At 47.5% G+C, this 21,023-nt stretch overlaps 2 protein-coding genes across 3 annotated transcripts; one reads left to right on the top strand and one right to left on the bottom strand.

Moving 5' to 3' along the window:
* Positions 1-1,482: 1,482 nt before the first annotated feature.
* Positions 1,483-3,643, top strand: LOC123770635 (uncharacterized). 2 transcript variants are annotated; one of them, XR_011222150.1, is made up of 2 exons: positions 1,483-2,419; positions 2,611-3,643. XR_011222150.1 is itself a non-coding variant. In XM_045762677.2 (2 exons), exon 1 carries the CDS (start codon positions 1,512-1,514, stop codon positions 2,271-2,273), a length of 762 nt encoding a protein of 253 aa, XP_045618633.1. In that variant the 5' UTR covers positions 1,483-1,511; the 3' UTR covers positions 2,274-2,275; positions 2,330-2,531. The 2 variants fall into 2 exon arrangements, 1 of the variants encoding a protein (XP_045618633.1); XM_045762677.2 differs by lacking the exon at positions 2,611-3,643 and having other exon boundaries at positions 1,483-2,275; positions 2,330-2,531.
* Positions 3,644-5,839: 2,196 nt separating this feature from the next.
* On the bottom strand, positions 5,840-10,980 carry LOC123770618 (trophinin-like). Its single transcript, XM_069301602.1, has 2 exons — positions 10,911-10,980; positions 5,840-7,386 (listed from the first exon to the last, which is right to left on the bottom strand). Exons 1-2 carry the CDS (start codon positions 10,978-10,980, stop codon positions 5,840-5,842), a joined length of 1,617 nt encoding a protein of 538 aa, XP_069157703.1.
* Between the last annotated feature and the right edge of the window lie 10,043 nt (positions 10,981-21,023).

Genomic DNA, 21,023 nt, shown 5'->3' with positions numbered 1-21,023 from the left:
GTTTCCGGCAAGATGGGGGGAAAAGACTAGAAAATTGATGCGGCTCACGAAATTCACATACTGTCCCGTTTTCTGTTTTGGGTCCTCTGGTTGGTTAGGATAAGGGGGGGCACTTTAGTTCGACAGTTTATTGACGTTGGAGAGGCTTAGGAGGACGGGCTGGGTTCCTAGTGTGACAGTCGTGGTTCCCGGGGCCCACCAGAGACTTATATGCAGTATAATGACTACCTAAAATATGGAATTTTATTGCAATCTTACCTTACTGACAGGCTCTAGTATGTTTCTGTGAATAATTCAATTTTCCTACACTACCCATAAACATTGGTGTTCCACAGGGCAGCATACTTGGCCCTCTCCTCTTTCTCATTTCAAGAGATGCCTCATTTCAAGAGGCATTTGGAAGGTCATTAAGACCTTCCAAATGCCTCTCAACACCTCAAACCAATCTTATTTGCTGATGACACAACTTTCATTTTCTGCAGTCCTGACCCGCTTGCTCTAAATGTCACTGTGAATACTGAACTAAATAAAGTCCATCTTTGGCTAACTACTAACAAACTCACCCTTAACACTGACAAAACTTTCTATATTTTGTTTGGTAATAAATCCTTAAATACAATTAATCTAAGAATAAACAATATATAAATCAGTAGAAAAGTTGATTGTAAATTCCTTGGTGTCCTCATCGATAACAAACTGAATTTCCAGGGACACATTCTAAATATAGCAAAAAAGTTTCTAAAACTGTTGGCATTCTTTCTAAGATCAGATATTATGTTCCTCGCCCTGCCCTGGTAACTCTCTATTACTCTCTCATCTATCCTTATCTCAACTATGGTATTTGTGCTTGAGGTTCTACTACCCAAAATCACTTACGTCCTCTAATTACTCAACACAAAGCTGCTATTAGGACAATATCCAACTCTGGCCCCAGACATCACTCGGTACCCCTACTCAAATCTCTGAATATGTTGGATTTTAAGTCACTGTTCATCCTCTCTTGTGTACTCTATATATTTAAAACTCTGAACTGTAATGCCAATCCTGACCTTAAAAGCTTCCTAGAAGGTTGTAACAGAACCCATGAGCACCACACCAGAAACAAATACCTATTTGATATTCCAAGAGTACGACTTAATCAAACTAGAAATGCTCTACAAATCAAGGGACCCAGAATGTGGAATGACCTTCCCAACCATGTCAAAGACTGTACCTCTCTCTTAACCAGTTTAAGAGTAAAACTAAGTACTACCTAATTAACTCCCTGTAACCTACCTCACCCCTAAATTCAAGTACCTACGGGCTCACTATAGCCCGTGCTACTTGGAACTGCTTGTTCCAAGTAGCGAATCTTTAACCACAACCCTAAATTCAGGGCAGAAGAGTTTCCAATAGTAACACATGTTGTTATTGACTTACAGCTGACTTACTCTCTAGTACAAGGGGAATATCCACAAAATTTTTATGACACAATAAAACAAACACAAAGTTAATATTATCAACCAGGTATTATGATTCTCAACGACACTCCCTTGGTGGACGACCCCCTCGTAGACGACAGCGTCGACCCCGTGTTGGACGTGGCCTTGTGGGGCGACAAGGCCGTCACGCCCTTCGTGGCTTCGGTCCACGTGTGGCCACGGAGCCTGGCCGTGGCCACCCTGGCCCTGGCCGGCGGCGGGAAGATGTTGCTTGTCACCTATATGGTGGACGGCGAGGGTCTGAAGCGCCTGCTGGTGCTGGCCAGTCTTGTTGTGATCCTCCTGACGGTGCTGCTGGTGGCCAGGGTCCTGCGGGGCCGTGACCAGGGCCGTGACCGTGGCCGTGGCCGTGACCAGGGCCGTGACCAGGGCCGTGACCGTGGCAGCCGTGACGAGAGCTGGGAAGACATGACAAAGAGGAAGACAAAGAGGAGGAGAAGAACGGTGGCGGTAAAGACGACGGCCATCAGCCGTGTCTTCTCCGGAAGAGGCAAGAGGTGGAGGAGGAAGAGGAGACAGGGAGGAGCTTGTGCCAGCACCGGATGGTGCCTTGTCTCCTGGCTCCGTCTCCTCCCCTCCCGTGTCTCCTCTACCCTCACCTCACTCACCTCCCTTCTCCTCTTTCTCGAGTCCTTCCTCAGTTCAGTAGCAACCCAGCTGCTGTTGATCACTTCCGCTTGCAACAATGTCTCCGCGGCGCTGTCAACTGTGTTGTCAGCGGCAGCCACTCTCTCCTCCACTCTTGGCCGCGAGTTCTCCTCCTACACGCAACAATCCTTCACTCGCGTGTGAAGGTCGCGGGCCTTCACTCGCGTGTGAAGGTCGCGGGCCTTCACTCGCGTGTGAAGGTCGCGGGCCTTGACCAGCGACTCCAGGCACTTGACCAGCGACTCCAGGCACTTGACCAGCGACTCCAGGCACTTGACCAGCGACTCCAGGCACTTGACCAGCGACACACCTGCCAGGCTGGTCAACCACACCTGATCACTCCCGCGGCCCTACCACTGGTAGGGGCCGATGGAGTCACTCCCGCGGCCCTACCACTGGTAGGGGCCGATGGAGTCACTCCCGCGGCCCTACCACAGGTAGGGGCTGGGGGAGTGGCAGGTGTGGTTGGCCAGCCTGGCAGGTATGTCGCTGGTCAAGGAGTCAACACTGTACACTCTTATCTAACGGCTATTATTTCTTTGAATAATCATCACTGTTCCTTCTACTTGGTGGTGAGGGAGGCCGGCCTCGGGTGAGGGGCTGTGACGACCTCTGTCTGGGACCCGCAGGTGCGGGACCGGGTCGTCCACCTCCCGGGGGTCGTGCGGCCCCCCAGGCTCTGCTTCAGGAGGCTGGGGTCGTTCACTTGATGGGGTGGTTCTTCTCCGGCCACGACCACGGCGGTCTCCGGGGTTGGAGGTCCCTGTGGCCTTCGAGGTCATCTCCGGAACTCACAGTTCCTGCGACGGCGCTGGAACCAATCGTATTGGCGTGTGCCTTTCCATTAGAGACTTTCAGCGCCGTGGAGAGGGGGGACCTGCTGCATGGGTAACAGCTTCTCCCCCGAATCAACCTACCCAGGCTTTGCGCCCTGGTGAGGCCACTCCAGACCAGGCCGACACCAAAGTGCAAGTCCATAGTCTCCTGAGACTGATGGATGCCTACTACTACTACTAGTTTTACTCTTAAACTGGTTGGGAGAGGTACAGTCTTTAACATGGTTGGGAAGGTCATTCCACATTCTGGGTCCCTTGATTTGTAGAGCATTTCTAGTTTGATTAAGTCGTACTCTTGGAATATCAAATAGGTATTTGTTTCTGGTGTGGTGCTCATGGGTTCTGTTACAACCTTCTAGGAAGCTTTTAAGGTCAGGATTGACATTACAGTTCAGAGTTTTAAATATATAGAGTACACAAGAGAGGATGAACAGTGACTTAAAATCCAACATATTCAGAGATTTGAGTAGGGGTACCGAGTGATGTCTGGGGCCAGAGTTAGATATTGTCCTAATAGCAGCTTTGTGTTGAGTAATTAGAGGACGTAAATGATTTTGGGTAGTAGAACCCCAAGCACAAATACCATAGTTGAGATAAGGATAGATGAGGGAGTAATAGAGCGTCACCAGGGCAGGGCGAGGTACATAATATCTGATCTTAGAAAGAATGCCAACAGTTTTAGAATTTTTTTTTTTCCTATATTTAGAATGTGTCCCTGGAAATTCCGCTTGTTATCGATGAGAAACTATTACTAATTTGGATATTGTTTATTCTTAGATTAATTTGATTTGAGGATTTATTACCAAACAAAATATAGAAAGTTTTGTCAATGTTAAGAGTGAGTTTGTTAGCAGTTAGCCAAAAATGGATTTTATTTAGTTCAGTATTCATTGTGACATTTAGAGCAAGCGGGTCAGGACTGCAGAAAACGAAGGTTGTGTCTTCATAAAGTAGAATTGGTTTGAGGTATTGTGAGGCATGTGGAAGGTCATTAATGTATATGAGAAAGAGGAGAGGACCAAGTATGCTGCCCTGAGGAACACAAATGTTTATGGGTTGTGTAGGAGATATGGAATTATTCACAGAAACATACTGGAGCCTGTCAGTAAGGTAAGACTGAAGGTATTGCAGGGAGTGACCTCTGACTCCATAATGATGTAATTTAAGAAGAAGGTTTAGGTGGTTGACAGTGTCAAAAGCTTTACGCAGGTCCACAAATAACCCAACAGGGAACTCATTTTTATCAAGAGCTGCATGTAGCAAGTTAATCATACTAATAAGTGCATCGTTAGTACTTTTATTGGGTCTGAAGCCATATTGGCAAGAGCTCAGTATATTGAGTTTGGCTAAATATGAGTAAAGCTGCTTGTAGATTAGCTTTTCAAATTTTTTTGACAAGGTTGGCAGGATTGAGATAGGTCTGTAATTGTTGACATCAGTGAGATCACCACATTTGTGGACTGGGGATACTCTCGCTTTCTTTTTATAATATCCGGAAAGGTTTGGAGTTCAAGTGACTTGTTGAAGAGCAATGCAATGGCAGGAGCTAGAAATCTGGAGGCTTTTTTGTAACTTAGAGATGGTATCTCCTCAAGGGCGCTTGACTTAGTTTTAAGGGAAAGGATTACCTCATTAACATCAGAGGAAGTAGCAGGAGCGAGGTACAGAGACTCTGGATAGTTACCTGTAAGGTAGTCTTTAATATTAGTGAGTGAGGATGGAATATCATGAGCAAGGGATGTCCCAATGGATGAAAAGAACCTATTGAATTCAATAGCAGTGTTTGAGGCCGAAAGCACGGCATCATCATTGGCTAAGAGAATTGGTTTTTTATTCAAAATCTTTTTTGAAGCTAATATCTGGGAGATAGTGCTCCATGTTTTCTTAATGTTGCCCTTAATTTAGGTAAATTTATTTTCGTAGTATTTTATTTTGGCTCTTCTAATTATTTTAGACAGCATTGATGAGTAAATCTTTGAAAATTCTTTGGAGACGACTCCAAACCTATACTTCTTCTTAAGGTCATGTTTTTTATTAATAGATTTAAGTACCCCCTTTGTAAGCCATGGAGTGTTTAGCCATTTATTTGTGACTTGTTTCGTTATCATTGGACAGTGGGAGTTATAAAGGTTCAGAGTTTTCTGAAGAAATGTTAATCTACGTAAAATTAATAGTTACTCTACGTTACTCTCTGCCACATTCTACGTTAATAAATGTTAATAATGTTAATCTACGTATACCATAGATATGATATAATATCATTAATAAATCATAAATAAATTAGAGCATGGGTTAGTTCGCTAACTACTAAATTTGAATATTTGGAAGGTTAGCTGCCACAGACGAATGGAGAATACGTAATATATAAAACTTTGAACTGTAATGCCAATCCTGACCTTAAACGCTTCCTAGAAGGTTGTAACAGAACCCATGAGCACCACACCAGAAATAAATACCTATTTGATATACCAAGAGTACGACTTAATCAAACTAGAAATGCTCTACAAATCAAGGGACCCAGAATGTGGAATGACCTTCCCAATTATGTTAAAGACTGTAGATTTCTATAAAAAAAAACTATCAAAAAGCCCCTTCGCTTGTTAACGGGGAGCCCCTAAGCAACTATTCCTTTGTGTTGGAGGTACTTCAGCCATCTACTTTGGTCTTGGAGGCACTACAGCCACCTAACCTTGGTCTTGGAGGCACTACAGCCACCTACCTTGGTCCTTGGTTGTAGTGCCTCCAAGACCAAGGAAGGTGACTGTAGTGCCTCCAAGACCAAGGTAGGTGACTGCAGTGCCTCCAAGACCAAGGTAGGTGATTGTAGTGCCTCCAAGACCAAGGTAGGTGACTGTAGTGCCTCCAAGACCAAGGTTAGGTGGCTGTAGTACCTCCAAGACCAAGGTAGGTGACAGTAGCACCTCCAAGACCAAGGTAGGTGGCAGTAGCACCTCCAAGACCAAGGAAGGTGACTGTAGTGCCTCCACGACCAAGGTAGTTGACTGTAGCACCTCCAAGACCAAGGTAGGTGACAGTAGCACCTCCAAGACCAAGGTAGGTGACAGTAGCACCTCCAAGACCAAGGTAGGTGACTGTAGCACCTCCAAGACCAAGGTAGTTGACTGTAGCACCTCCAAGACCAAGGTAGGTGACTGTAGCACCTCCAAGACCAAGGTAGGTGACTGTAGCACCTCCAAGACCAAGGTAGGTGACAGTAGCACCTCCAAGACCAAGGTAGGTGACAGTAGCACCTCCAAGACCAAGGTAGGTAACAGTAGCACCTCCAAGACCAAGGTAGGTGACTGTAGCACCTCCAAGACCAAGGTAGTTGACTGTAGCACCTCCAAGACCAAGGTAGGTGACTGTAGCACCTCCAAGACCAAGGTAGTTGACTGTAGCACCTCCAAGACCAAGGTAGGTGACAGTAGCACCTCCAAGACCAAGGTAGGTGACAGTAGCACCTCCAAGACCAAGGTAGGTGACAGTAGCACCTCCAAGACCAAGGTAGGTGACTGTAGCACCTCCAAGACCAAGGTAGGTGACTGTAGCACCTCCAAGACCAAGGTAGGTGACTGTAGCACCTCCAAGACCAAGGTAGGTGACAGTAGCAACTCCAAGACCAAGGTAGGTGACAGTAGCACCTCCAAGACCAAGGTAGGTGACAGTAGCACCTCCAAGACCAAGGTACGTGACTGTAGCACCTCCAAGACCAAGGTAGATGACTGTAGCACCTCCAAGACCAAGGTAGTTGACTGTAGCACCTCCAAGACCAAGGTAGTTGACTGTAGCACCTCCAAGACCAAGGTAGGTGACAGTAGCACCTCCAAGACCAAGGTAGGTGACTGTAGCACCTCCAAGACCAAGGTAGGTGACAGTAGCACCTCCAAGACCAAGGTAGGTGACTGTAGCACCTCCAAGACCAAGGTAGGTGACTGTAGCACCTCCAAGACCAAGGTAGGTGACTGTAGCACCTCCAAGACCAAGGTAGGTGACTGTAGCACCTCCAAGACCAAGGTAGGTGACAGTAGCACCTCCAAGACCAAGGTAGGTGACAGTAGCACCTCCAAGACCAAGGTAGGTGACAGTAGCACCTCCAAGACCAAGGTAGGTGACTGTAGCACCTCCAAGACCAAGGTAGTTGACTGTAGCACCTCCAAGACCAAGGTAGGTGACAGTAGCACCTCCAAGACCAAGGTAGTTGACTGTAGCACCTCCAAGACCAAGGTAGGTGACAGTAGCACCTCCAAGACCAAGGTAGGTGACTGTAGCACCTCCAAGACCAAGGTAGGTGACAGTAGCACCTCCAAGACCAAGGTAGGTGACTGTAGCACCTCCAAGACCAAGGTAGGTGACAGTAGCACCTCCAAGACCAAGGTAGGTGACTGTAGCACCTCCAAGACCAAGGTAGGTGACTGTAGCACCTCCAAGACCAAGGTAGGTGACTGTAGTACACCTAAAGCTTGTCCTGCTTCCACCTGGTCTTAGAGGTACTGAAGTACCTCCAAGTAGTACCTACCTCCAAGAAGTACCTACACCCACCTACCTGCTTCCACAGGTGGGAGCAAGACAAGAGGACACAGGTGGAAGCAAGACAAGAGGACACAGATGGAAGCAAGACAAGAGGACACAGGTGGAAGCAGGACAAGAGGACACAGGTGGAAGCAAGACAAGAGGACACAGGTGGAAGCAGGACAAGAGGACACAGGTGGAAGCAGGACAAGAGGACACAGGTGGAGCAGGACAAGAGGACACAGGTGGAAGCAGGACAAGAGGACACAGGTGGAAGCAAGACAAGCGGACACAGGTGGAAGCAGGACAAGAGGACACAGGTGGAAGCAAGACAAGAGGACACAGGTGGAAGCAAGACAAGAGGACACAGGTGGAAGCAGGACAAGAGGACACAGGTGGAAGCAGGACAAGAGGACACAGGTGGAAGCAAGACAAGAGGACACAGGTGGAAGCAAGACAAGAGGACACAGGTGGAAGCAGGACAAGAGGACACAGGTGGAAGCAAGACAAGAGGACACAGGTGGAAGCAAGACAAGAGGACACAGGTGGAAGCAGGACAAGAGGACACAGGTGGAAGCAAGACAAGAGGACACAGGTGGAAGCAAGACAAGAGGACACAGGTGGAAGCAGGACAAGAGGACACAGGTGGAAGCAGGACAAACAGACACAGGTGGAAGCAAGACAAGCGGACACAGGTGGAGCAGGACAAGAGGACACAGGTGGAAGCAGGACAAGCGGACACAGGTGGAAGCAAGACAAGAGGACACAGGTGGAAGCAGGACAAGAGGACACAGGTGGAAGCAAGACAAGAGGACACAGGTGGAAGCAAGACAAGCGGACACAGGTGGAGCAGGACAAGAGGACACAGGTGGAAGCAAGACAAGAGGACACAGGTGGAAGCAGGAAACCTAAATGAGACAAAGGAATGTAAGAAATACTCGCACCTTATACGATTGGGCAGCAAAAGGAATGCCCTAAAAGAAGGAGTTATGGAAGCCGCCTTCATCCACAAATTTAGGGTCAGATTTGACAACAAATTTGAACGTGTAAATAGTTCATATGTAATACATCAGTTACAAACACGAGTAGTAGGCGGGGCATAAAGAGCTAGACCTCACTTCCATATAGACACTGTCAGGTAAGCACAAAGCTGCTTTGGAGAAAGTGCAACTATGGGCAACAAAAATCATTCCAGAGCTAAGTCGACTCTCACACTGGGAACGGTTGAGGGCCTCAGGGCTCAGCGTAACTTGATATAGTAAACAGCTGGTGGATATTAACCTCCGACAGAAACTTCTTCAAAAGTTCAGATGTAACACAAACAAGGAGCAACGGGTTCAAGCTCAACACGCCTCAATGTTGGACTGAGAACAGAGATGCTTGTTCACCCACAGGGTTAGTAACCTTTGGAGCCGCTTACCCTCCGAAGCCGTAAATGCTAAAACTCTGTTAAATTGCAAAATCCTGCTTGAGAAAATCATCAGGGCAAATGGAGTACCTTTGACAAGCTGCTGGCTTCCTGTCCTCGTCGAAGTCATTAGTAGCCTAATCCACAAAAATCATAATTTTGTGATTTGACATCCTTGATGGTGTTTGTGCATAGCATGACATGATCACTAATTACCTTTTGCCTTAATGATCTGTAGACAGCATTGTTTAAGAGACCAGGAGCTGGGATTGTGTGCTCGGCCACCAGGGCGAGTAGACGTGTTGGCTGCTCTCTCCAGTCGTGGGTGTGTCCAACTAGCGGCTGGTCCTTGGTTGGCTTGTGCCCGGCGTGCCCGGCGTGCCCGGCGTGCCCGGCGTGCCCGGCGTGCCTGGCGTGCCTGGCGTGATGGGGGGACCCTTGACCTCCATACCAAGGGCTCAGTCAGTTAGCTTGGAGTATTCCGGCATTGTGGATTACCTCACAGTGGAACAGATGTTATTTATGTGCTGGGTATTGACGTGGGTGCCGTGTGTGGTGTGGAACTCTTGACGAGGCATAAGGCGGTGGTGAAGCTCTCCACTGGCGAGGACTACCAGGTGTTTCTGCGCCGATTTGAAGGGCGTAGTTTCCAGGTGCCGGCTGCTGCTGGGTCGGTTGTTATCTCCTACCGCAGTGGCACTTCTACCTAAGTCAGTGTACATGGTGCCCCTATCGAATTACCGGAGGACTTGATGAGGCGATACTTTGGGCAGTTTAGAAAGATAGTGAATGTGAGGGTGAATGTTATCTCCTCCAGTCACTTGAAGGCCAACCTCAACGGCATCCGGACGCTGGAGATGTGGCTACGATCTGACATCCCTTCTTCCGTCAGGCTGATGTGGTACTACGTCCATGTTAATTACACCCGACAGCCGCGGACTTGTTTCCGTTGTGGGTTGTCAGGCCACATGGCTGCAGGGTGCTCTGCTGGCGCCGTCCTCCACGTTAATCTATTCTGCGAGGACTTCCCCCCTTCCATTGATTATTGAAGAGGCTCCGGAGGGTGTGGGTGTGCCTTTGGATATGCGCACCATATAGACGCACATGTCGTCATATGCGTCTTCTATGGCTGGCGTGAGTGCTGTCGGTGTAAATACAGTTCAGCGGGTCACCCTTCCCATGGCCTCCCACTTCTGCAGCTGTTGTGCCTTTGTTCTCCCGTGGATCACGCCACGGCTCCCTCACCACTCCTGCCTGCTGTGTCAGTGGGGTCGCGGCCTCCTGTCGTGTTTTGCCCCCCCCCCTCACCCGGGCCGTAGCCGCCACTGAGGTTTTGCACGCCCGTGCCAGGTCGCAGACTCCCTGCGTCACTCGGGTGTCTGATTCCGTGACAGTGGGGAGCTCAGATGACCTGCGCCCTGACCGTAAGTGCTTGCGGCGCTCTTCGTGACGGGTGCTGTTCCTTCCTCTGTGGAAGATGATGCGGCCTGTGAATTCCTGGTAACTCTTAACAAAGATGGTCGACGAGGGGGCTCTGCGCCTGTGGCCAGCGACCCATTACGAGTTTGGGCCCTGTGATGTCTCCCCTTTCTGGAGAAGGGGGTGGTTGCCTCATCAGGGGGTATCGGGTATCGGTTGCTGATGAGTAGTCTGGACCCAGTCTGGGGGTCCGAGTGCGGCCGGTTCCCTGGTGCTCGTCCACCGTGTGGGTGCCCACCATGAAGGCTTTCATCTCTGATGTTCATGATTTTATGAAGCGCCGTCAGGGGAAGTCTGGCGAGCGTATTCAGGAAGATGAGTGGTTCGTTTGAGAGAAGTATTGTTTGCGGTTTCCGGAGAAGGATTAGTAGGCATCCATCAGTCTCAGGAGACTATGGAGTTGCACTCTGATGTCGGCCTGGTCTGGAGTGGCCTCACCAGGGCGCAAAGCCTGGGTAGGTTGATACAGGGGAGAAGCTGTTACCCATGCAGCAGGTCCCCCCTCTCCACGGCGCTGAAAGTCTCCAATGGAATGGCATACGCCAATACGATTGGTTCCAGCGCCGTCGCAGGAACTGCGAGTTCCGGAGATGACCTCGAAGTTGGTGAAGAAGTCCATTATAAGGATTATCCACATATATATATGTAGGCGTTGCCTTCTCACATGTCCCCGGCCTTTGGCATATTGATGTGTTTCGATGGCTGGTTTCGTTGTAAGCCCTTCAGGCTTTTTGATTGTTCATGTGTATTGTTTGTAACGTGTGTTGCTTTTGTGTCCATTTTGGGCTGATTTATGTGCTTGTCTCTTTTTGTTTACTATGCTATGTACTTCTATATGCGCTGGCGTTCCGCGAGCGCTATGTCATGGGTTCGTATCCTGGCCGGGGAGGATTTACTGGGCGCAAATCCTTAACTGTAGCCTCTGTTTAACGCAACAGTAAAATGTGTACTTGGATGTAACAACGATTCTTCGCGGCGGGGATCGTATTCCAGGGACCATAGGATTAAGGACTTGCCCGAAACGCTACGCGTACTAGTGGCTGTACAAGAATGTAACAACTCTTCTATATATCTCAAAAAAAAAATATGTGTTTTCCTGTATTTGTGTGGGTATGGGTTGGGGGATTATTGTTTTGTTCCGTTGTAACTTGTACTTTTGTTGTTGGCTTCTTTTGTATTGGTTTTATGGCATTTATGTAGCACGCTTTTGCATGTAAATAAGATAAACAAAAAAATGAGTTTTTACATTTTGAAGTCTTCCACCTGAAAAGTGGCTGGTGTCACATGGGTCAACTTCTAGACACTGTTCTTGTTCTGTGTCACTGTTCTTACACGGTGTCACTGTTCTTGCTCTGTGTCACTGTTCTTACACGGTGTTACACTGTTCTTACACGGTGTCACACTGTTCTTACACGGTGTTACACTGCTCTTACACGGTGTTACACTGTTCTTACACGGTGTTACACTGCTCTTACACGGTGTTACACTGTTCTTACACGGTGTTACACTGCTCTTACACGGTGTTACACTGTTCTTACACGGTGTTACACTGTTCTTACACGGTGTTACACTGCTCTTACACGGTGTTACACTGTTCTTACACGGTGTTACACTGTTCTTACACGGTGTTACACTGTTCTTACACGGTGTCACACTGTCCTTACACGGTGTTACACTGTTCTTACACGGTGTTACACTGTTCTTACACGGTGTCACAGTGTTCTTACACGGTGTTACACTGCTCTTACACGGTGTTACACTGTTCTTACACGGTGTTACATTGTTCTTACACGGTGTCACACTGTTCTTACACGGTGTTACACTGCTCTTACACGGTGTTACACTGTTCTTACACGGTGTTACACTGCTCTTACACGGTGTTACACTGTTCTTACACGGTGTTACACTGCTCTTACACGGTGTTACACTGTTCTTACACGGTGTTACACTGTTCTTACACGGTGTCACACTGTTCTTACACGGTGTCACACTGTTCTTACACGGTGTTACACTGTTCTTACACGGTGTCACACTGTTCTTACACGGTGTTACACTGTTCTTGCTTTGTGTCACTGTTCTTGCTCTGTGTCACTGTTCTTACACGGTGTTACACTGTTCTTACACGGTGTTACACTGCTCTTACACGGTGTTACACTGTTCTTACACGGTGTTACACTGTTCTTACACGGTGTCACACTGTTCTTACACGGTGTTACACTGTTCTTACACGGTGTCACACTTCTTACACGGTGTCACACTGTTCTTACACGGTGTCACACTGTTCTTACACGGTGTTACACTGTTCTTGCTCTGTGTCACTGTTCTTGCTCTGTGTCACTGTTCTTACACGGTGTTACACTGTTCTTACACGGTGTTACACTGCTCTTACACGGTGTTACACTGTTCTTACACGGTGTCACACTGTTCTTACACGGTGTCACACTGTTCTTACACGGTGTTACACTGTTCTTACACGGTGTCACACTGTTCTTACACGGTGTCACACTGTTCTTACACGGTGTCACACTGTTCTTACACGGTGTTACACTGTTCTTGCTCTGTGTCACTGTTCTTGCTCTGTGTCACTGTTCTTACACGGTGTTACACTGTTCTTACACGGTGTTACACTGCTCTTACACGGTGTTACACTGTTCTTACACGGTGTCACACTGTTCTTACACGGTGTCACACTGTTCTTACACGGTGTCACACTGTTCTTACACGGTGTTACACTGTTCTTGCTCTGTTACACTGTTCTTGCTCTGTGTCACTGTTCTTACACGGTGTTACACTGTTCTTACACGGTGTTACACTGCTCTTACACGGTGTCACACTGTTCTTACACGGTGTCACACTGTTCTTACACGGTGTCACACTGTTCTTACACGGTATTACACTGTTCTTACACGGTGTTACACTGTTCTTACACGGTGTTACACTGTTCTTACACGGTGTTACACTGTTCTTACACGGTGTCACACTGTTCTTACACGGTGTTACACTGTTCTTACACGGTGTTACACTGTTCTTACACGGTGTCACACTGTTCTTACACGGTGTCACACTGTTCTTACACGGTGTTACACTGTTCTTACACGGTGTTACACTGTTCTTACACGGTGTCACACTGTTCTTACACGGTGTCACACTGTTCTTACACGGTGTTACACTGTTCTTACACGGTGTTACACTGTTCTTACACGGTGTCATGCCCAGGCTTGGTCTTGTAAGGAAACAAGTGTTATTTACAAATAACCAAAGTGGAGGTACTGAAGCTAGAGAATGGCGTGCCTGCCTTGGTACGATACATTAATAACATGTAAGTTACTGGCTGGTTTTGAGAGATCTAAGGTAGTGAATTAGTTATGTATTAAATTTCCAGTAGATTATACCATTTATAATATGTCTTTGTAAAGAGTGGTGGTGGAAACACTGTTGTAAACTTGATAGTTACTGTACGACATTTTGCCCCGGCGTTGCCTGCGCGAAACAGTTGAAATTCCGGCCAGATTCACGAAGCAGTTACACAAGTCCTTACGAACGTGTACATCTTTCCGAAATTTTTGACGGCTTGATTACATTTATTAAAGTTTACAAGCATGAAAACTTGCCAATCAACTGTTGGTATTGTTATAAACAGCCTCCTGGTGCTTCGGAACTCATTAACTGTTTAATAATTGTAAACAAAGCCGCCAAAGATTGAGAAAAGATGTACAGTACAAGTTTGTAAGTGCTTGCGTAACTGCTTCGTGAATATGGCCCCAGCGGATGTCCTGTGTGTTCTGCAGGAATTCCTTAGCAGATAAGTCCTGTTTATAATTAGTTACCGGCCACCTCTCAGATATATATTGTATGTTTACCAAATGCAACTTCAAGGATACTCCAAAGTGTTTGTGTAGAGTTAGGGAGCCGGTCGGCCGAGCGGACAGCACGCTGTACTTGTGATCCTGTGGTCCCGGGTTCAATCCCGGGCGCCGACGAGAAACAATGGACAGAGTTTCTTTCACCCTATGCCCCTGTTACCTAGCAGTAAAATAGGTACCTGGGTGTTAGTCAGCTGTCACGGGCTGCTTCCTGGGGGTGGAGGCCTGGTCGAGGACCGGGCCGCGGGGACACTAAAAGCCCCAAAATCATCTCAAGATAATTAACTTGGAGAGGTTCTTGTATGACTTTGGGTGTATGAGGGTAAACCCACCATGTGTTTCCGTCAGAAACTGTTTGGGCTTAGAATGTCTTGGTTGTAAACTGTTATCTCTATCAAAGGGGAATTCTGATATTAGAGTAAATGTCAACAAGACATACCCAGTGTTTTGTTACGGGGGAGTAACCGTTGTGTAAATATAAATAAATAACTACACCCACTTATCCATATCCCGTGTACCATGTATCGAGGACTCATCATACACTCATTGAACGGAAAGTGAAAATTAATTAGTAAGTTTATTGAGGTATAAATACACACATAGGGATGAGATAGCTCATAGATATATTTAGACAGGTTAATCTTGAACAGTGTCCCTGGGGGTTGCGTTTAGTATCTCTGTTAGTATTGGTCGCGCCTTGGTGAAACTCTAATTGTTGTGCCTTCAAGAGGAAGGAAGTAAGCAGGAGTTTCTCTTGTTGAGCCTGCCAGGCGACGTTGTGAACTCGAGTCGTGGACTGGAGGAAGCCTTGCGAGGCAGTCCTGAAGCATTTTTGTAGCGGCCTGTGTGGGCGCCATATTTGAGCTCCAGTGAGTGAGCGTCCTCACATCAGAGATTTCGACAGTAAGCCTGATTAATCAGTTGTTAATTTAGTCACTAGTGTTTGATCGTGTGCCCAGCAATCATAATGAAAATGTGTGAACACCGCTATGTGTGTGGAATAGATATTTTATTAAGACAGTGCGTTAAAATAAGTAGTTAAAGTTGGCAGGACATGCTAGAGGGAGCGGTGATACGTCTGCTCTTGCCGAAGGTCAGTGGATGACTGAGGGAGGAAGCCCCCAGCGTCGTGACAGGAGCGGTGACGCGCCAGGACGTGTTCCCAGGTGGACCCGCCCAGGATGGGGGAGGACCCACCCAGGATGGGGGAGGACCCACCCAGGATGGGGGAGGACCCACCCAGGATGGGGTAGGCCTGCCCAGGATGGGAGAGGACCCACCTAGGATAGGGTAGACCCGCCCAGGATGGGGTAGGACCCGCCCAGGATGGGGTAGACCCGCCCAGGATGGGGGAGGACCCACCCAGGATGGGGTAGACCTGCCCAGGATGGGGGAGGACCCACCCAGGATGGGGGTAGACCCGCCCAGGATGGGGGACGACCCACCCAGGATGGGGTAGACCTGCCCAGGATGGGGGAGGACCCACCCAGGATGGGGTAGACCCGCCCAGGATGGGGGAGGACCCACATCAGCGGAGCCATAGTGCCGGCATAAGGCTGTCGGATGGAGGAGTATATTTTCTGTGAATACATTTAATTATGTTTTGTTAAGAAAACATTTTTATTGGCATGGTAATAGAGTTGCAGGTTTGTTTGGGAAGGAGTTAGTGGAGAAACTTCGAAGTTAGAGAAGAAGTTGATGGAGGAACTTCGTGGCTGGAGAAGAAGTGTATGGTGAACTCTGCGGTAGAGCAGAACCCCATAGTGAGGAGTTGACCTCAAGCAGTGTAGAGGAGCTACACGTGTCTCTGTGGCATCAGTGGTGAAGCATCACTGAAGAGGAAAAGACGTTCAATAGCCTGTGAACGTGAACAAGAACAACTCCGGCTCCAAGAACACGAAGCTGCACTCCAACGTGAACAAGAACAATTCCGGATCTTCGACCAAACAGCTGAATTAGAACGTGCGCGTGAACAATAGCGACTCCAGATTCAAGAACAACAAACTGTGTATTAAAATGATGCCGCCTTTTGTAGAGACAGAAGTGGATTCATTTTGTGTTTCTTTCGAGGCCTTGGCCATTCCCTCTGGCCTAGGCACCAATGGTCAGATCCCAGATCACACCTTACAGGAAGATCAGCCTTGACCCCTCACTACTCTTGCCACCGTGACTGACTATGGAGTACTCAAGCAAGAAGTCCTTGATGCATAGCTACTTTCCACTGAGAGTAATCGCCGACGTTTCGGGGTCTATGTCAAGACTCAGACACAAAATTACTTGGAGTATGTGCAGACCAAAACCAGGTACTTCAAGAGATGGCTAGAATCAGTACAGGTCACCACCTATAGGGAATTAATGAACCTTGTATTGATGGAGGAATTAATGCGACGTAAACCTAACCCCCCATATGCCTATATCTTGCAGATAAGGAAGAGATAAACCTTGATAAATGTGCCTAGTCTAATCCATAAACCTTTTGACTCCTCTTCCAGTAAACCATATTGGTCCAGTCATGCTTCATCTAAAGTAAGTCATAAAGACATTAACTATGCACTTTACTGCAGCTACCGTAAAGCTTATGGACACCTTATTGATCAATGTCCAAATCCTCGATGCAAATCGACAATTAGCTGACTCACTAAGCCTCAACTTCCTAAGCCTACTAAGCATGTATTACATGTAAATGTTCCAATTACTGATCTTGCTTTATTAGACAGACAGGTGTATCCAGGAACTGTCTCTGCCAACGGTTAAGATTCTGATGGAATGAGCCCAATATGCATCTTGAGGGGACACAGCTTCGCCGTAGAGTATTCTATTAAAAACCGCTGCACCTCAAGTTACCTACACTGGAGAAACTACACTTGAGGTTCAACAGTCTCCGTGGTGTAGTGGTAAGACACTCGCCTGGCGTTCCGCGAGCGCTATGTCATGGGTTCGTATCCTGGCCGGGGAGGATTTACTGCGCCCAAATCCTTAACTGTAGCCTCTGTTTAACGCAACAGTAAAATGTGTACTTGGTTGTAACAAGGATTCTTCGCGGCGGGGATCGTATTCCAGGGACCATAGGATTAAGGACCTGCCCGAAACGCTACGCGTACTAGTGGCTCTACAAGAATGTAACAACTCTTCTATATATCTCAAAAAAGAAAAAAAAAAAGAAAACCGTCCTGATCACCGACCTGACAGCTACCACACCTTACTCGCTCGCCACAGTCCACCTGGAGTGTCCATTCATTAGTGGAGAAGTCAAAGTCGCCATTTGAGAAAAGCATTTCTCCGTGCCAGGAATTCAACTTCTCCTGAGCAACGACTTGGCCAACCAGCAAGACTTCACCAATTTTTTTTTTTTTTTTTGAGATATATAGAAGAGTTGTTACATTCTTGTAGAGCCACTAGTACGCGTAGCGTTTCGGGCAGGTCCCTGGAATACGATCCCCGCCGCGAAGAATCGTTGTTACAACCAAGTACACATTTTACTGTTGAGTTAAACAGAGGCTACAGTTAAGGAATTGCGCCCAGTAAATCCTCCCCGGCCAGGATACGAACCCCTGACAAAGCGCTCGCGGAACACCAGGCGAGTGTCTTACCACTACACCACGGAGACTGTTGAATTTGATCATCTGAGACAAACAACAGGTGTGTGACTCAGCCACGAGAGAAGACCATGTCATGACGTATGCAGCAGCAGACGAGGTAACCGTGACAGAAGAATCAGCAGACATCTCCCAGCCTGTGCTAGTGACTACCCGTGCTCAAGCCGCTCAACCACCACAAGTAGCAGCAGCAGCTGTCCCTCAAGACGTGCGAGGTCTCCCTCCTAATCTCAACCAGTTGGAGTTCCGTAAGTTGCAACAAGCTTACAATTCTTTAACTCCTGTGTTTTTCCAAGACCAATTTATGACCGATGCCATCCTAGGGTTTTACATTGGGGATCAACTCACTATTGTACCGTAAATTCAGACTCAATAAACTCAAGGAAGAGGATGATTGGGCTAATGTGGATCAGTTGGTAGTTCCAGAAAAGAGATTATATCTCTAGCTCTTCTCCCGATGTCTCATTATGGCATCATTATATAATGCTCAAATACAAGATTACTTTTGGCCAGGCATGGCACGAGATATAAAGACCTTTGTTTGTACTTGTCATACATGTCAAATGGCAGGTAAACCTAATGTTCCTATTCCAAAGGCACCACTTATCCCTATTCTTGTGCCTTCAGAACCATTTTCCAAGCTCATCATAGACTGCGTGGGGCCCTTACCAAGAACCCACGCAGGCAACATGTGCTTCATCACCATTATGTGTCCAACCACCAGGTTCCCAATAGCAGTTCCCCGTCACGACCATCACGGCTGCTACAGTTGTCAAGCATCTGTTGAAGCTCTTCACTCAGAATAGATTCTCGGAGATCCAAAGTGACTGTGAAACTAATTTCACCAGTCAGTTGTTTAAGGAAACCCTTCAGGGATTTAACATTATCCAAGTCTTGTATAGTCCTCGTAGGAGTCCACCAGGGCTACGAGTGGCCTCGTAGCCTGGTGGATAGCGCGCAGGACTCGTAATTCTGTGGCGCGGGTTCGATTCCCGCACGAGGCAGAAACAAATGGGCAAAGTTTCTTTCACCCTGAATGCCCCTGTTACCTAGCAGTAAATAGGTACCTGGGAGTTAGTCAGCTGTCACGGGCTGCTTCCTGGGGGTGGAGGCCTGGTCGAGGACCGGGCCGCGGGGACACTAAAGCCCCAAAATCATCTCAAGATAACCTCAAGTCCATATCATCTTGCTTCACAGGGATCTCTTGAACGTAGCCATCAAACCATCAAGTCAATGTTAAACAAATTTGTATAGTACTGATCAAGATTGGGATAATCAATTAGATCTCCTTGTGTGTATTTTCAGAAGTCTTCCTAATGAGTCCCTTGGAGTATCTCCTTATGAGATGCTCTACAGTCGTAAGTGTTGTGGTCCTCTTAATGCCTTTAAAGATTCCTTAACGTCAAACCCCTTTAGTGATTCTCTTAATGTATCTCAGTTTCTTAAAAACTTGAGACATAAACTTGAACAAGTGCTTAAGTTTGCTAGTGCTAATTTACTGACCTCCCAACATAAGACGAAAACACACTTTGACAAGAACACTAAAGTAAGAAAGTTTAACATAGGAGACTTCGTCCTGGCATATTTTCCTATCCCAACCTCTCCATTACTAAATTTTCAGGACCATATTGCATCAAAGAATGCAAGAACAACAACAATTACATTCTAGAGACTCCGGATCGGCGTCTCAAGACACAACTCTGCCACGTCAACCTGCTTAAAACCTATCAAGGTAATCCACCTCCAGATGTAGACGATCTGGAAACTTGATACAATCGACTTGAGAATGGTCCAGGACGGACCGAAACGTCGTCGTCCCTTCGCTTTCTAGTGTGTGGTCTGGTCAACAATCCATCTCCAGTATTGTTGTCGGTATCCACTTTTACAGAGAGGTATTCCAACAGTGACACATACCCTGCTACCTCTCCGTCTGAGTGTAACGATAATCCAAATACAGTGACCTCTAATCTGGAAATATTAAATGATCTCACCAAATACCTACAACATTCTGATGATAGTGCTCTGATGATCAAACTAACCTCTACCCATAAACAGCTATTTAAAGATACTCCTGAGGAATGTACCGTAGTGCAACGTGACATCCAGCTGCTCCCTGAAACGCTGCCCATCTGTCAGCCTCACTACCGCATCAGTCTACAGAAGAGAGAAGCCATGTTCCCCGAAGTACAGTACCGCCTCAGTAATGGATTAGCTACACCATGTGAGTCTCCCTGGCCTTCACCATGCATACTGGTCCCAAAACCACTTGGCAAGGTAAGATTGTACACAGATTACCGACAAGTAAAGTCGAGAAGTAGGCTTAATTAGTTGTGTACTAATCCCATTCTGGCCTCGTCAGATGTGAAACAACCCTTCATCCTTAATGTTGATGCCAGTAGCACCGGTATTGGGGAGTGTCCTGATGCAGCAGCGAGAGGGAGAAGTCCTACCAGTCAGCTACAAGCTGAAGCTTCACCAACAAACAACAGTAAAAGCAAACACCAACCAGGAGGCCTGGTCGACGACCGGGCCGCGGGGACACTAAGCCCCGGAAGCACCTCAAGGTAGCCTCAAGGTAAGGTAGCACTGTAGAGAAGGAGCCACATCCTGTCCTTGCAGTGATATGAACTTATCCTCAAGGACACCAACCCATCTCAATTTATTCTATTCCTCTTCGTTTTCTGCAAGAAGCCCAATTCTCCAACCAGCATATACTCCGTTGGGCCTTGTTCCTACAGAATTATAACTTCAAGATCTTCAACATCAAAGGCTCGGACAACATAGTTGCAGATGCACTATCCTGTGTCCATGAAGTGGAACCTCTCGCTTCCAATATCGACATCTCAGGTAATAGGAAGAGGCTTCAGGGAGGAACAGTCACGTAAATCCCCTGCATAGCAGTGCAGCTGCCCCCCTTCCTCCCACATGTGCCATCACACTGGTTGTTGACCAGACCACACACTAGAAGGTGAAGGGACGACGACGTTTCGGTCCGTCCTGGACCATTCTCACAGTCGACTTGAGAATGGTCCAGGACGGACCGAAACGTGGTGGTCCCGTCACCTTCTAGTGTGTGGTGTGGTCAACATACTTTAGCCACGTTATTGTGACTCACCCTGTTACCTGGCAGTAAAATAGGTACCTGGGTGTTAGTCAGCTGTCACGGGCTGCTTCCTGGGGGTGGAGGCCTGGTCGAGGACCGG

Source organism: Procambarus clarkii, chromosome 46 (assembly GCF_040958095.1).
Source record: "Procambarus clarkii isolate CNS0578487 chromosome 46, FALCON_Pclarkii_2.0, whole genome shotgun sequence".
Taxonomy (NCBI): Eukaryota; Metazoa; Arthropoda; class Malacostraca; order Decapoda; family Cambaridae; genus Procambarus; species Procambarus clarkii.
The sequence above is the reverse complement of the archived record's forward strand: the minus strand, read 5'-3'. Positions and strand labels throughout refer to the sequence as shown.

What these genes read in the sequence shown, in the direction of transcription:
- LOC123770618 (XM_069301602.1), bottom strand. Translation starts at nt 10,980, where the DNA reads ATGGACTTCTTCACCAACTTCGAGGTCATCTCCGGAACTCGCAGTTCC. An exon ending in CGACGGCGCTGGAACCAATC is followed by an intron (nt 7,387 to 10,910) that starts GTATTGGCGTAT and finishes TTGGTCTTGGAG; the next exon opens with GTGCTACAGTCACCTACCTT.
- LOC123770635 (XM_045762677.2), top strand. Translation starts at nt 1,512, where the DNA reads ATGATTCTCAACGACACTCCCTTGGTGGACGACCCCCTCGTAGACGAC.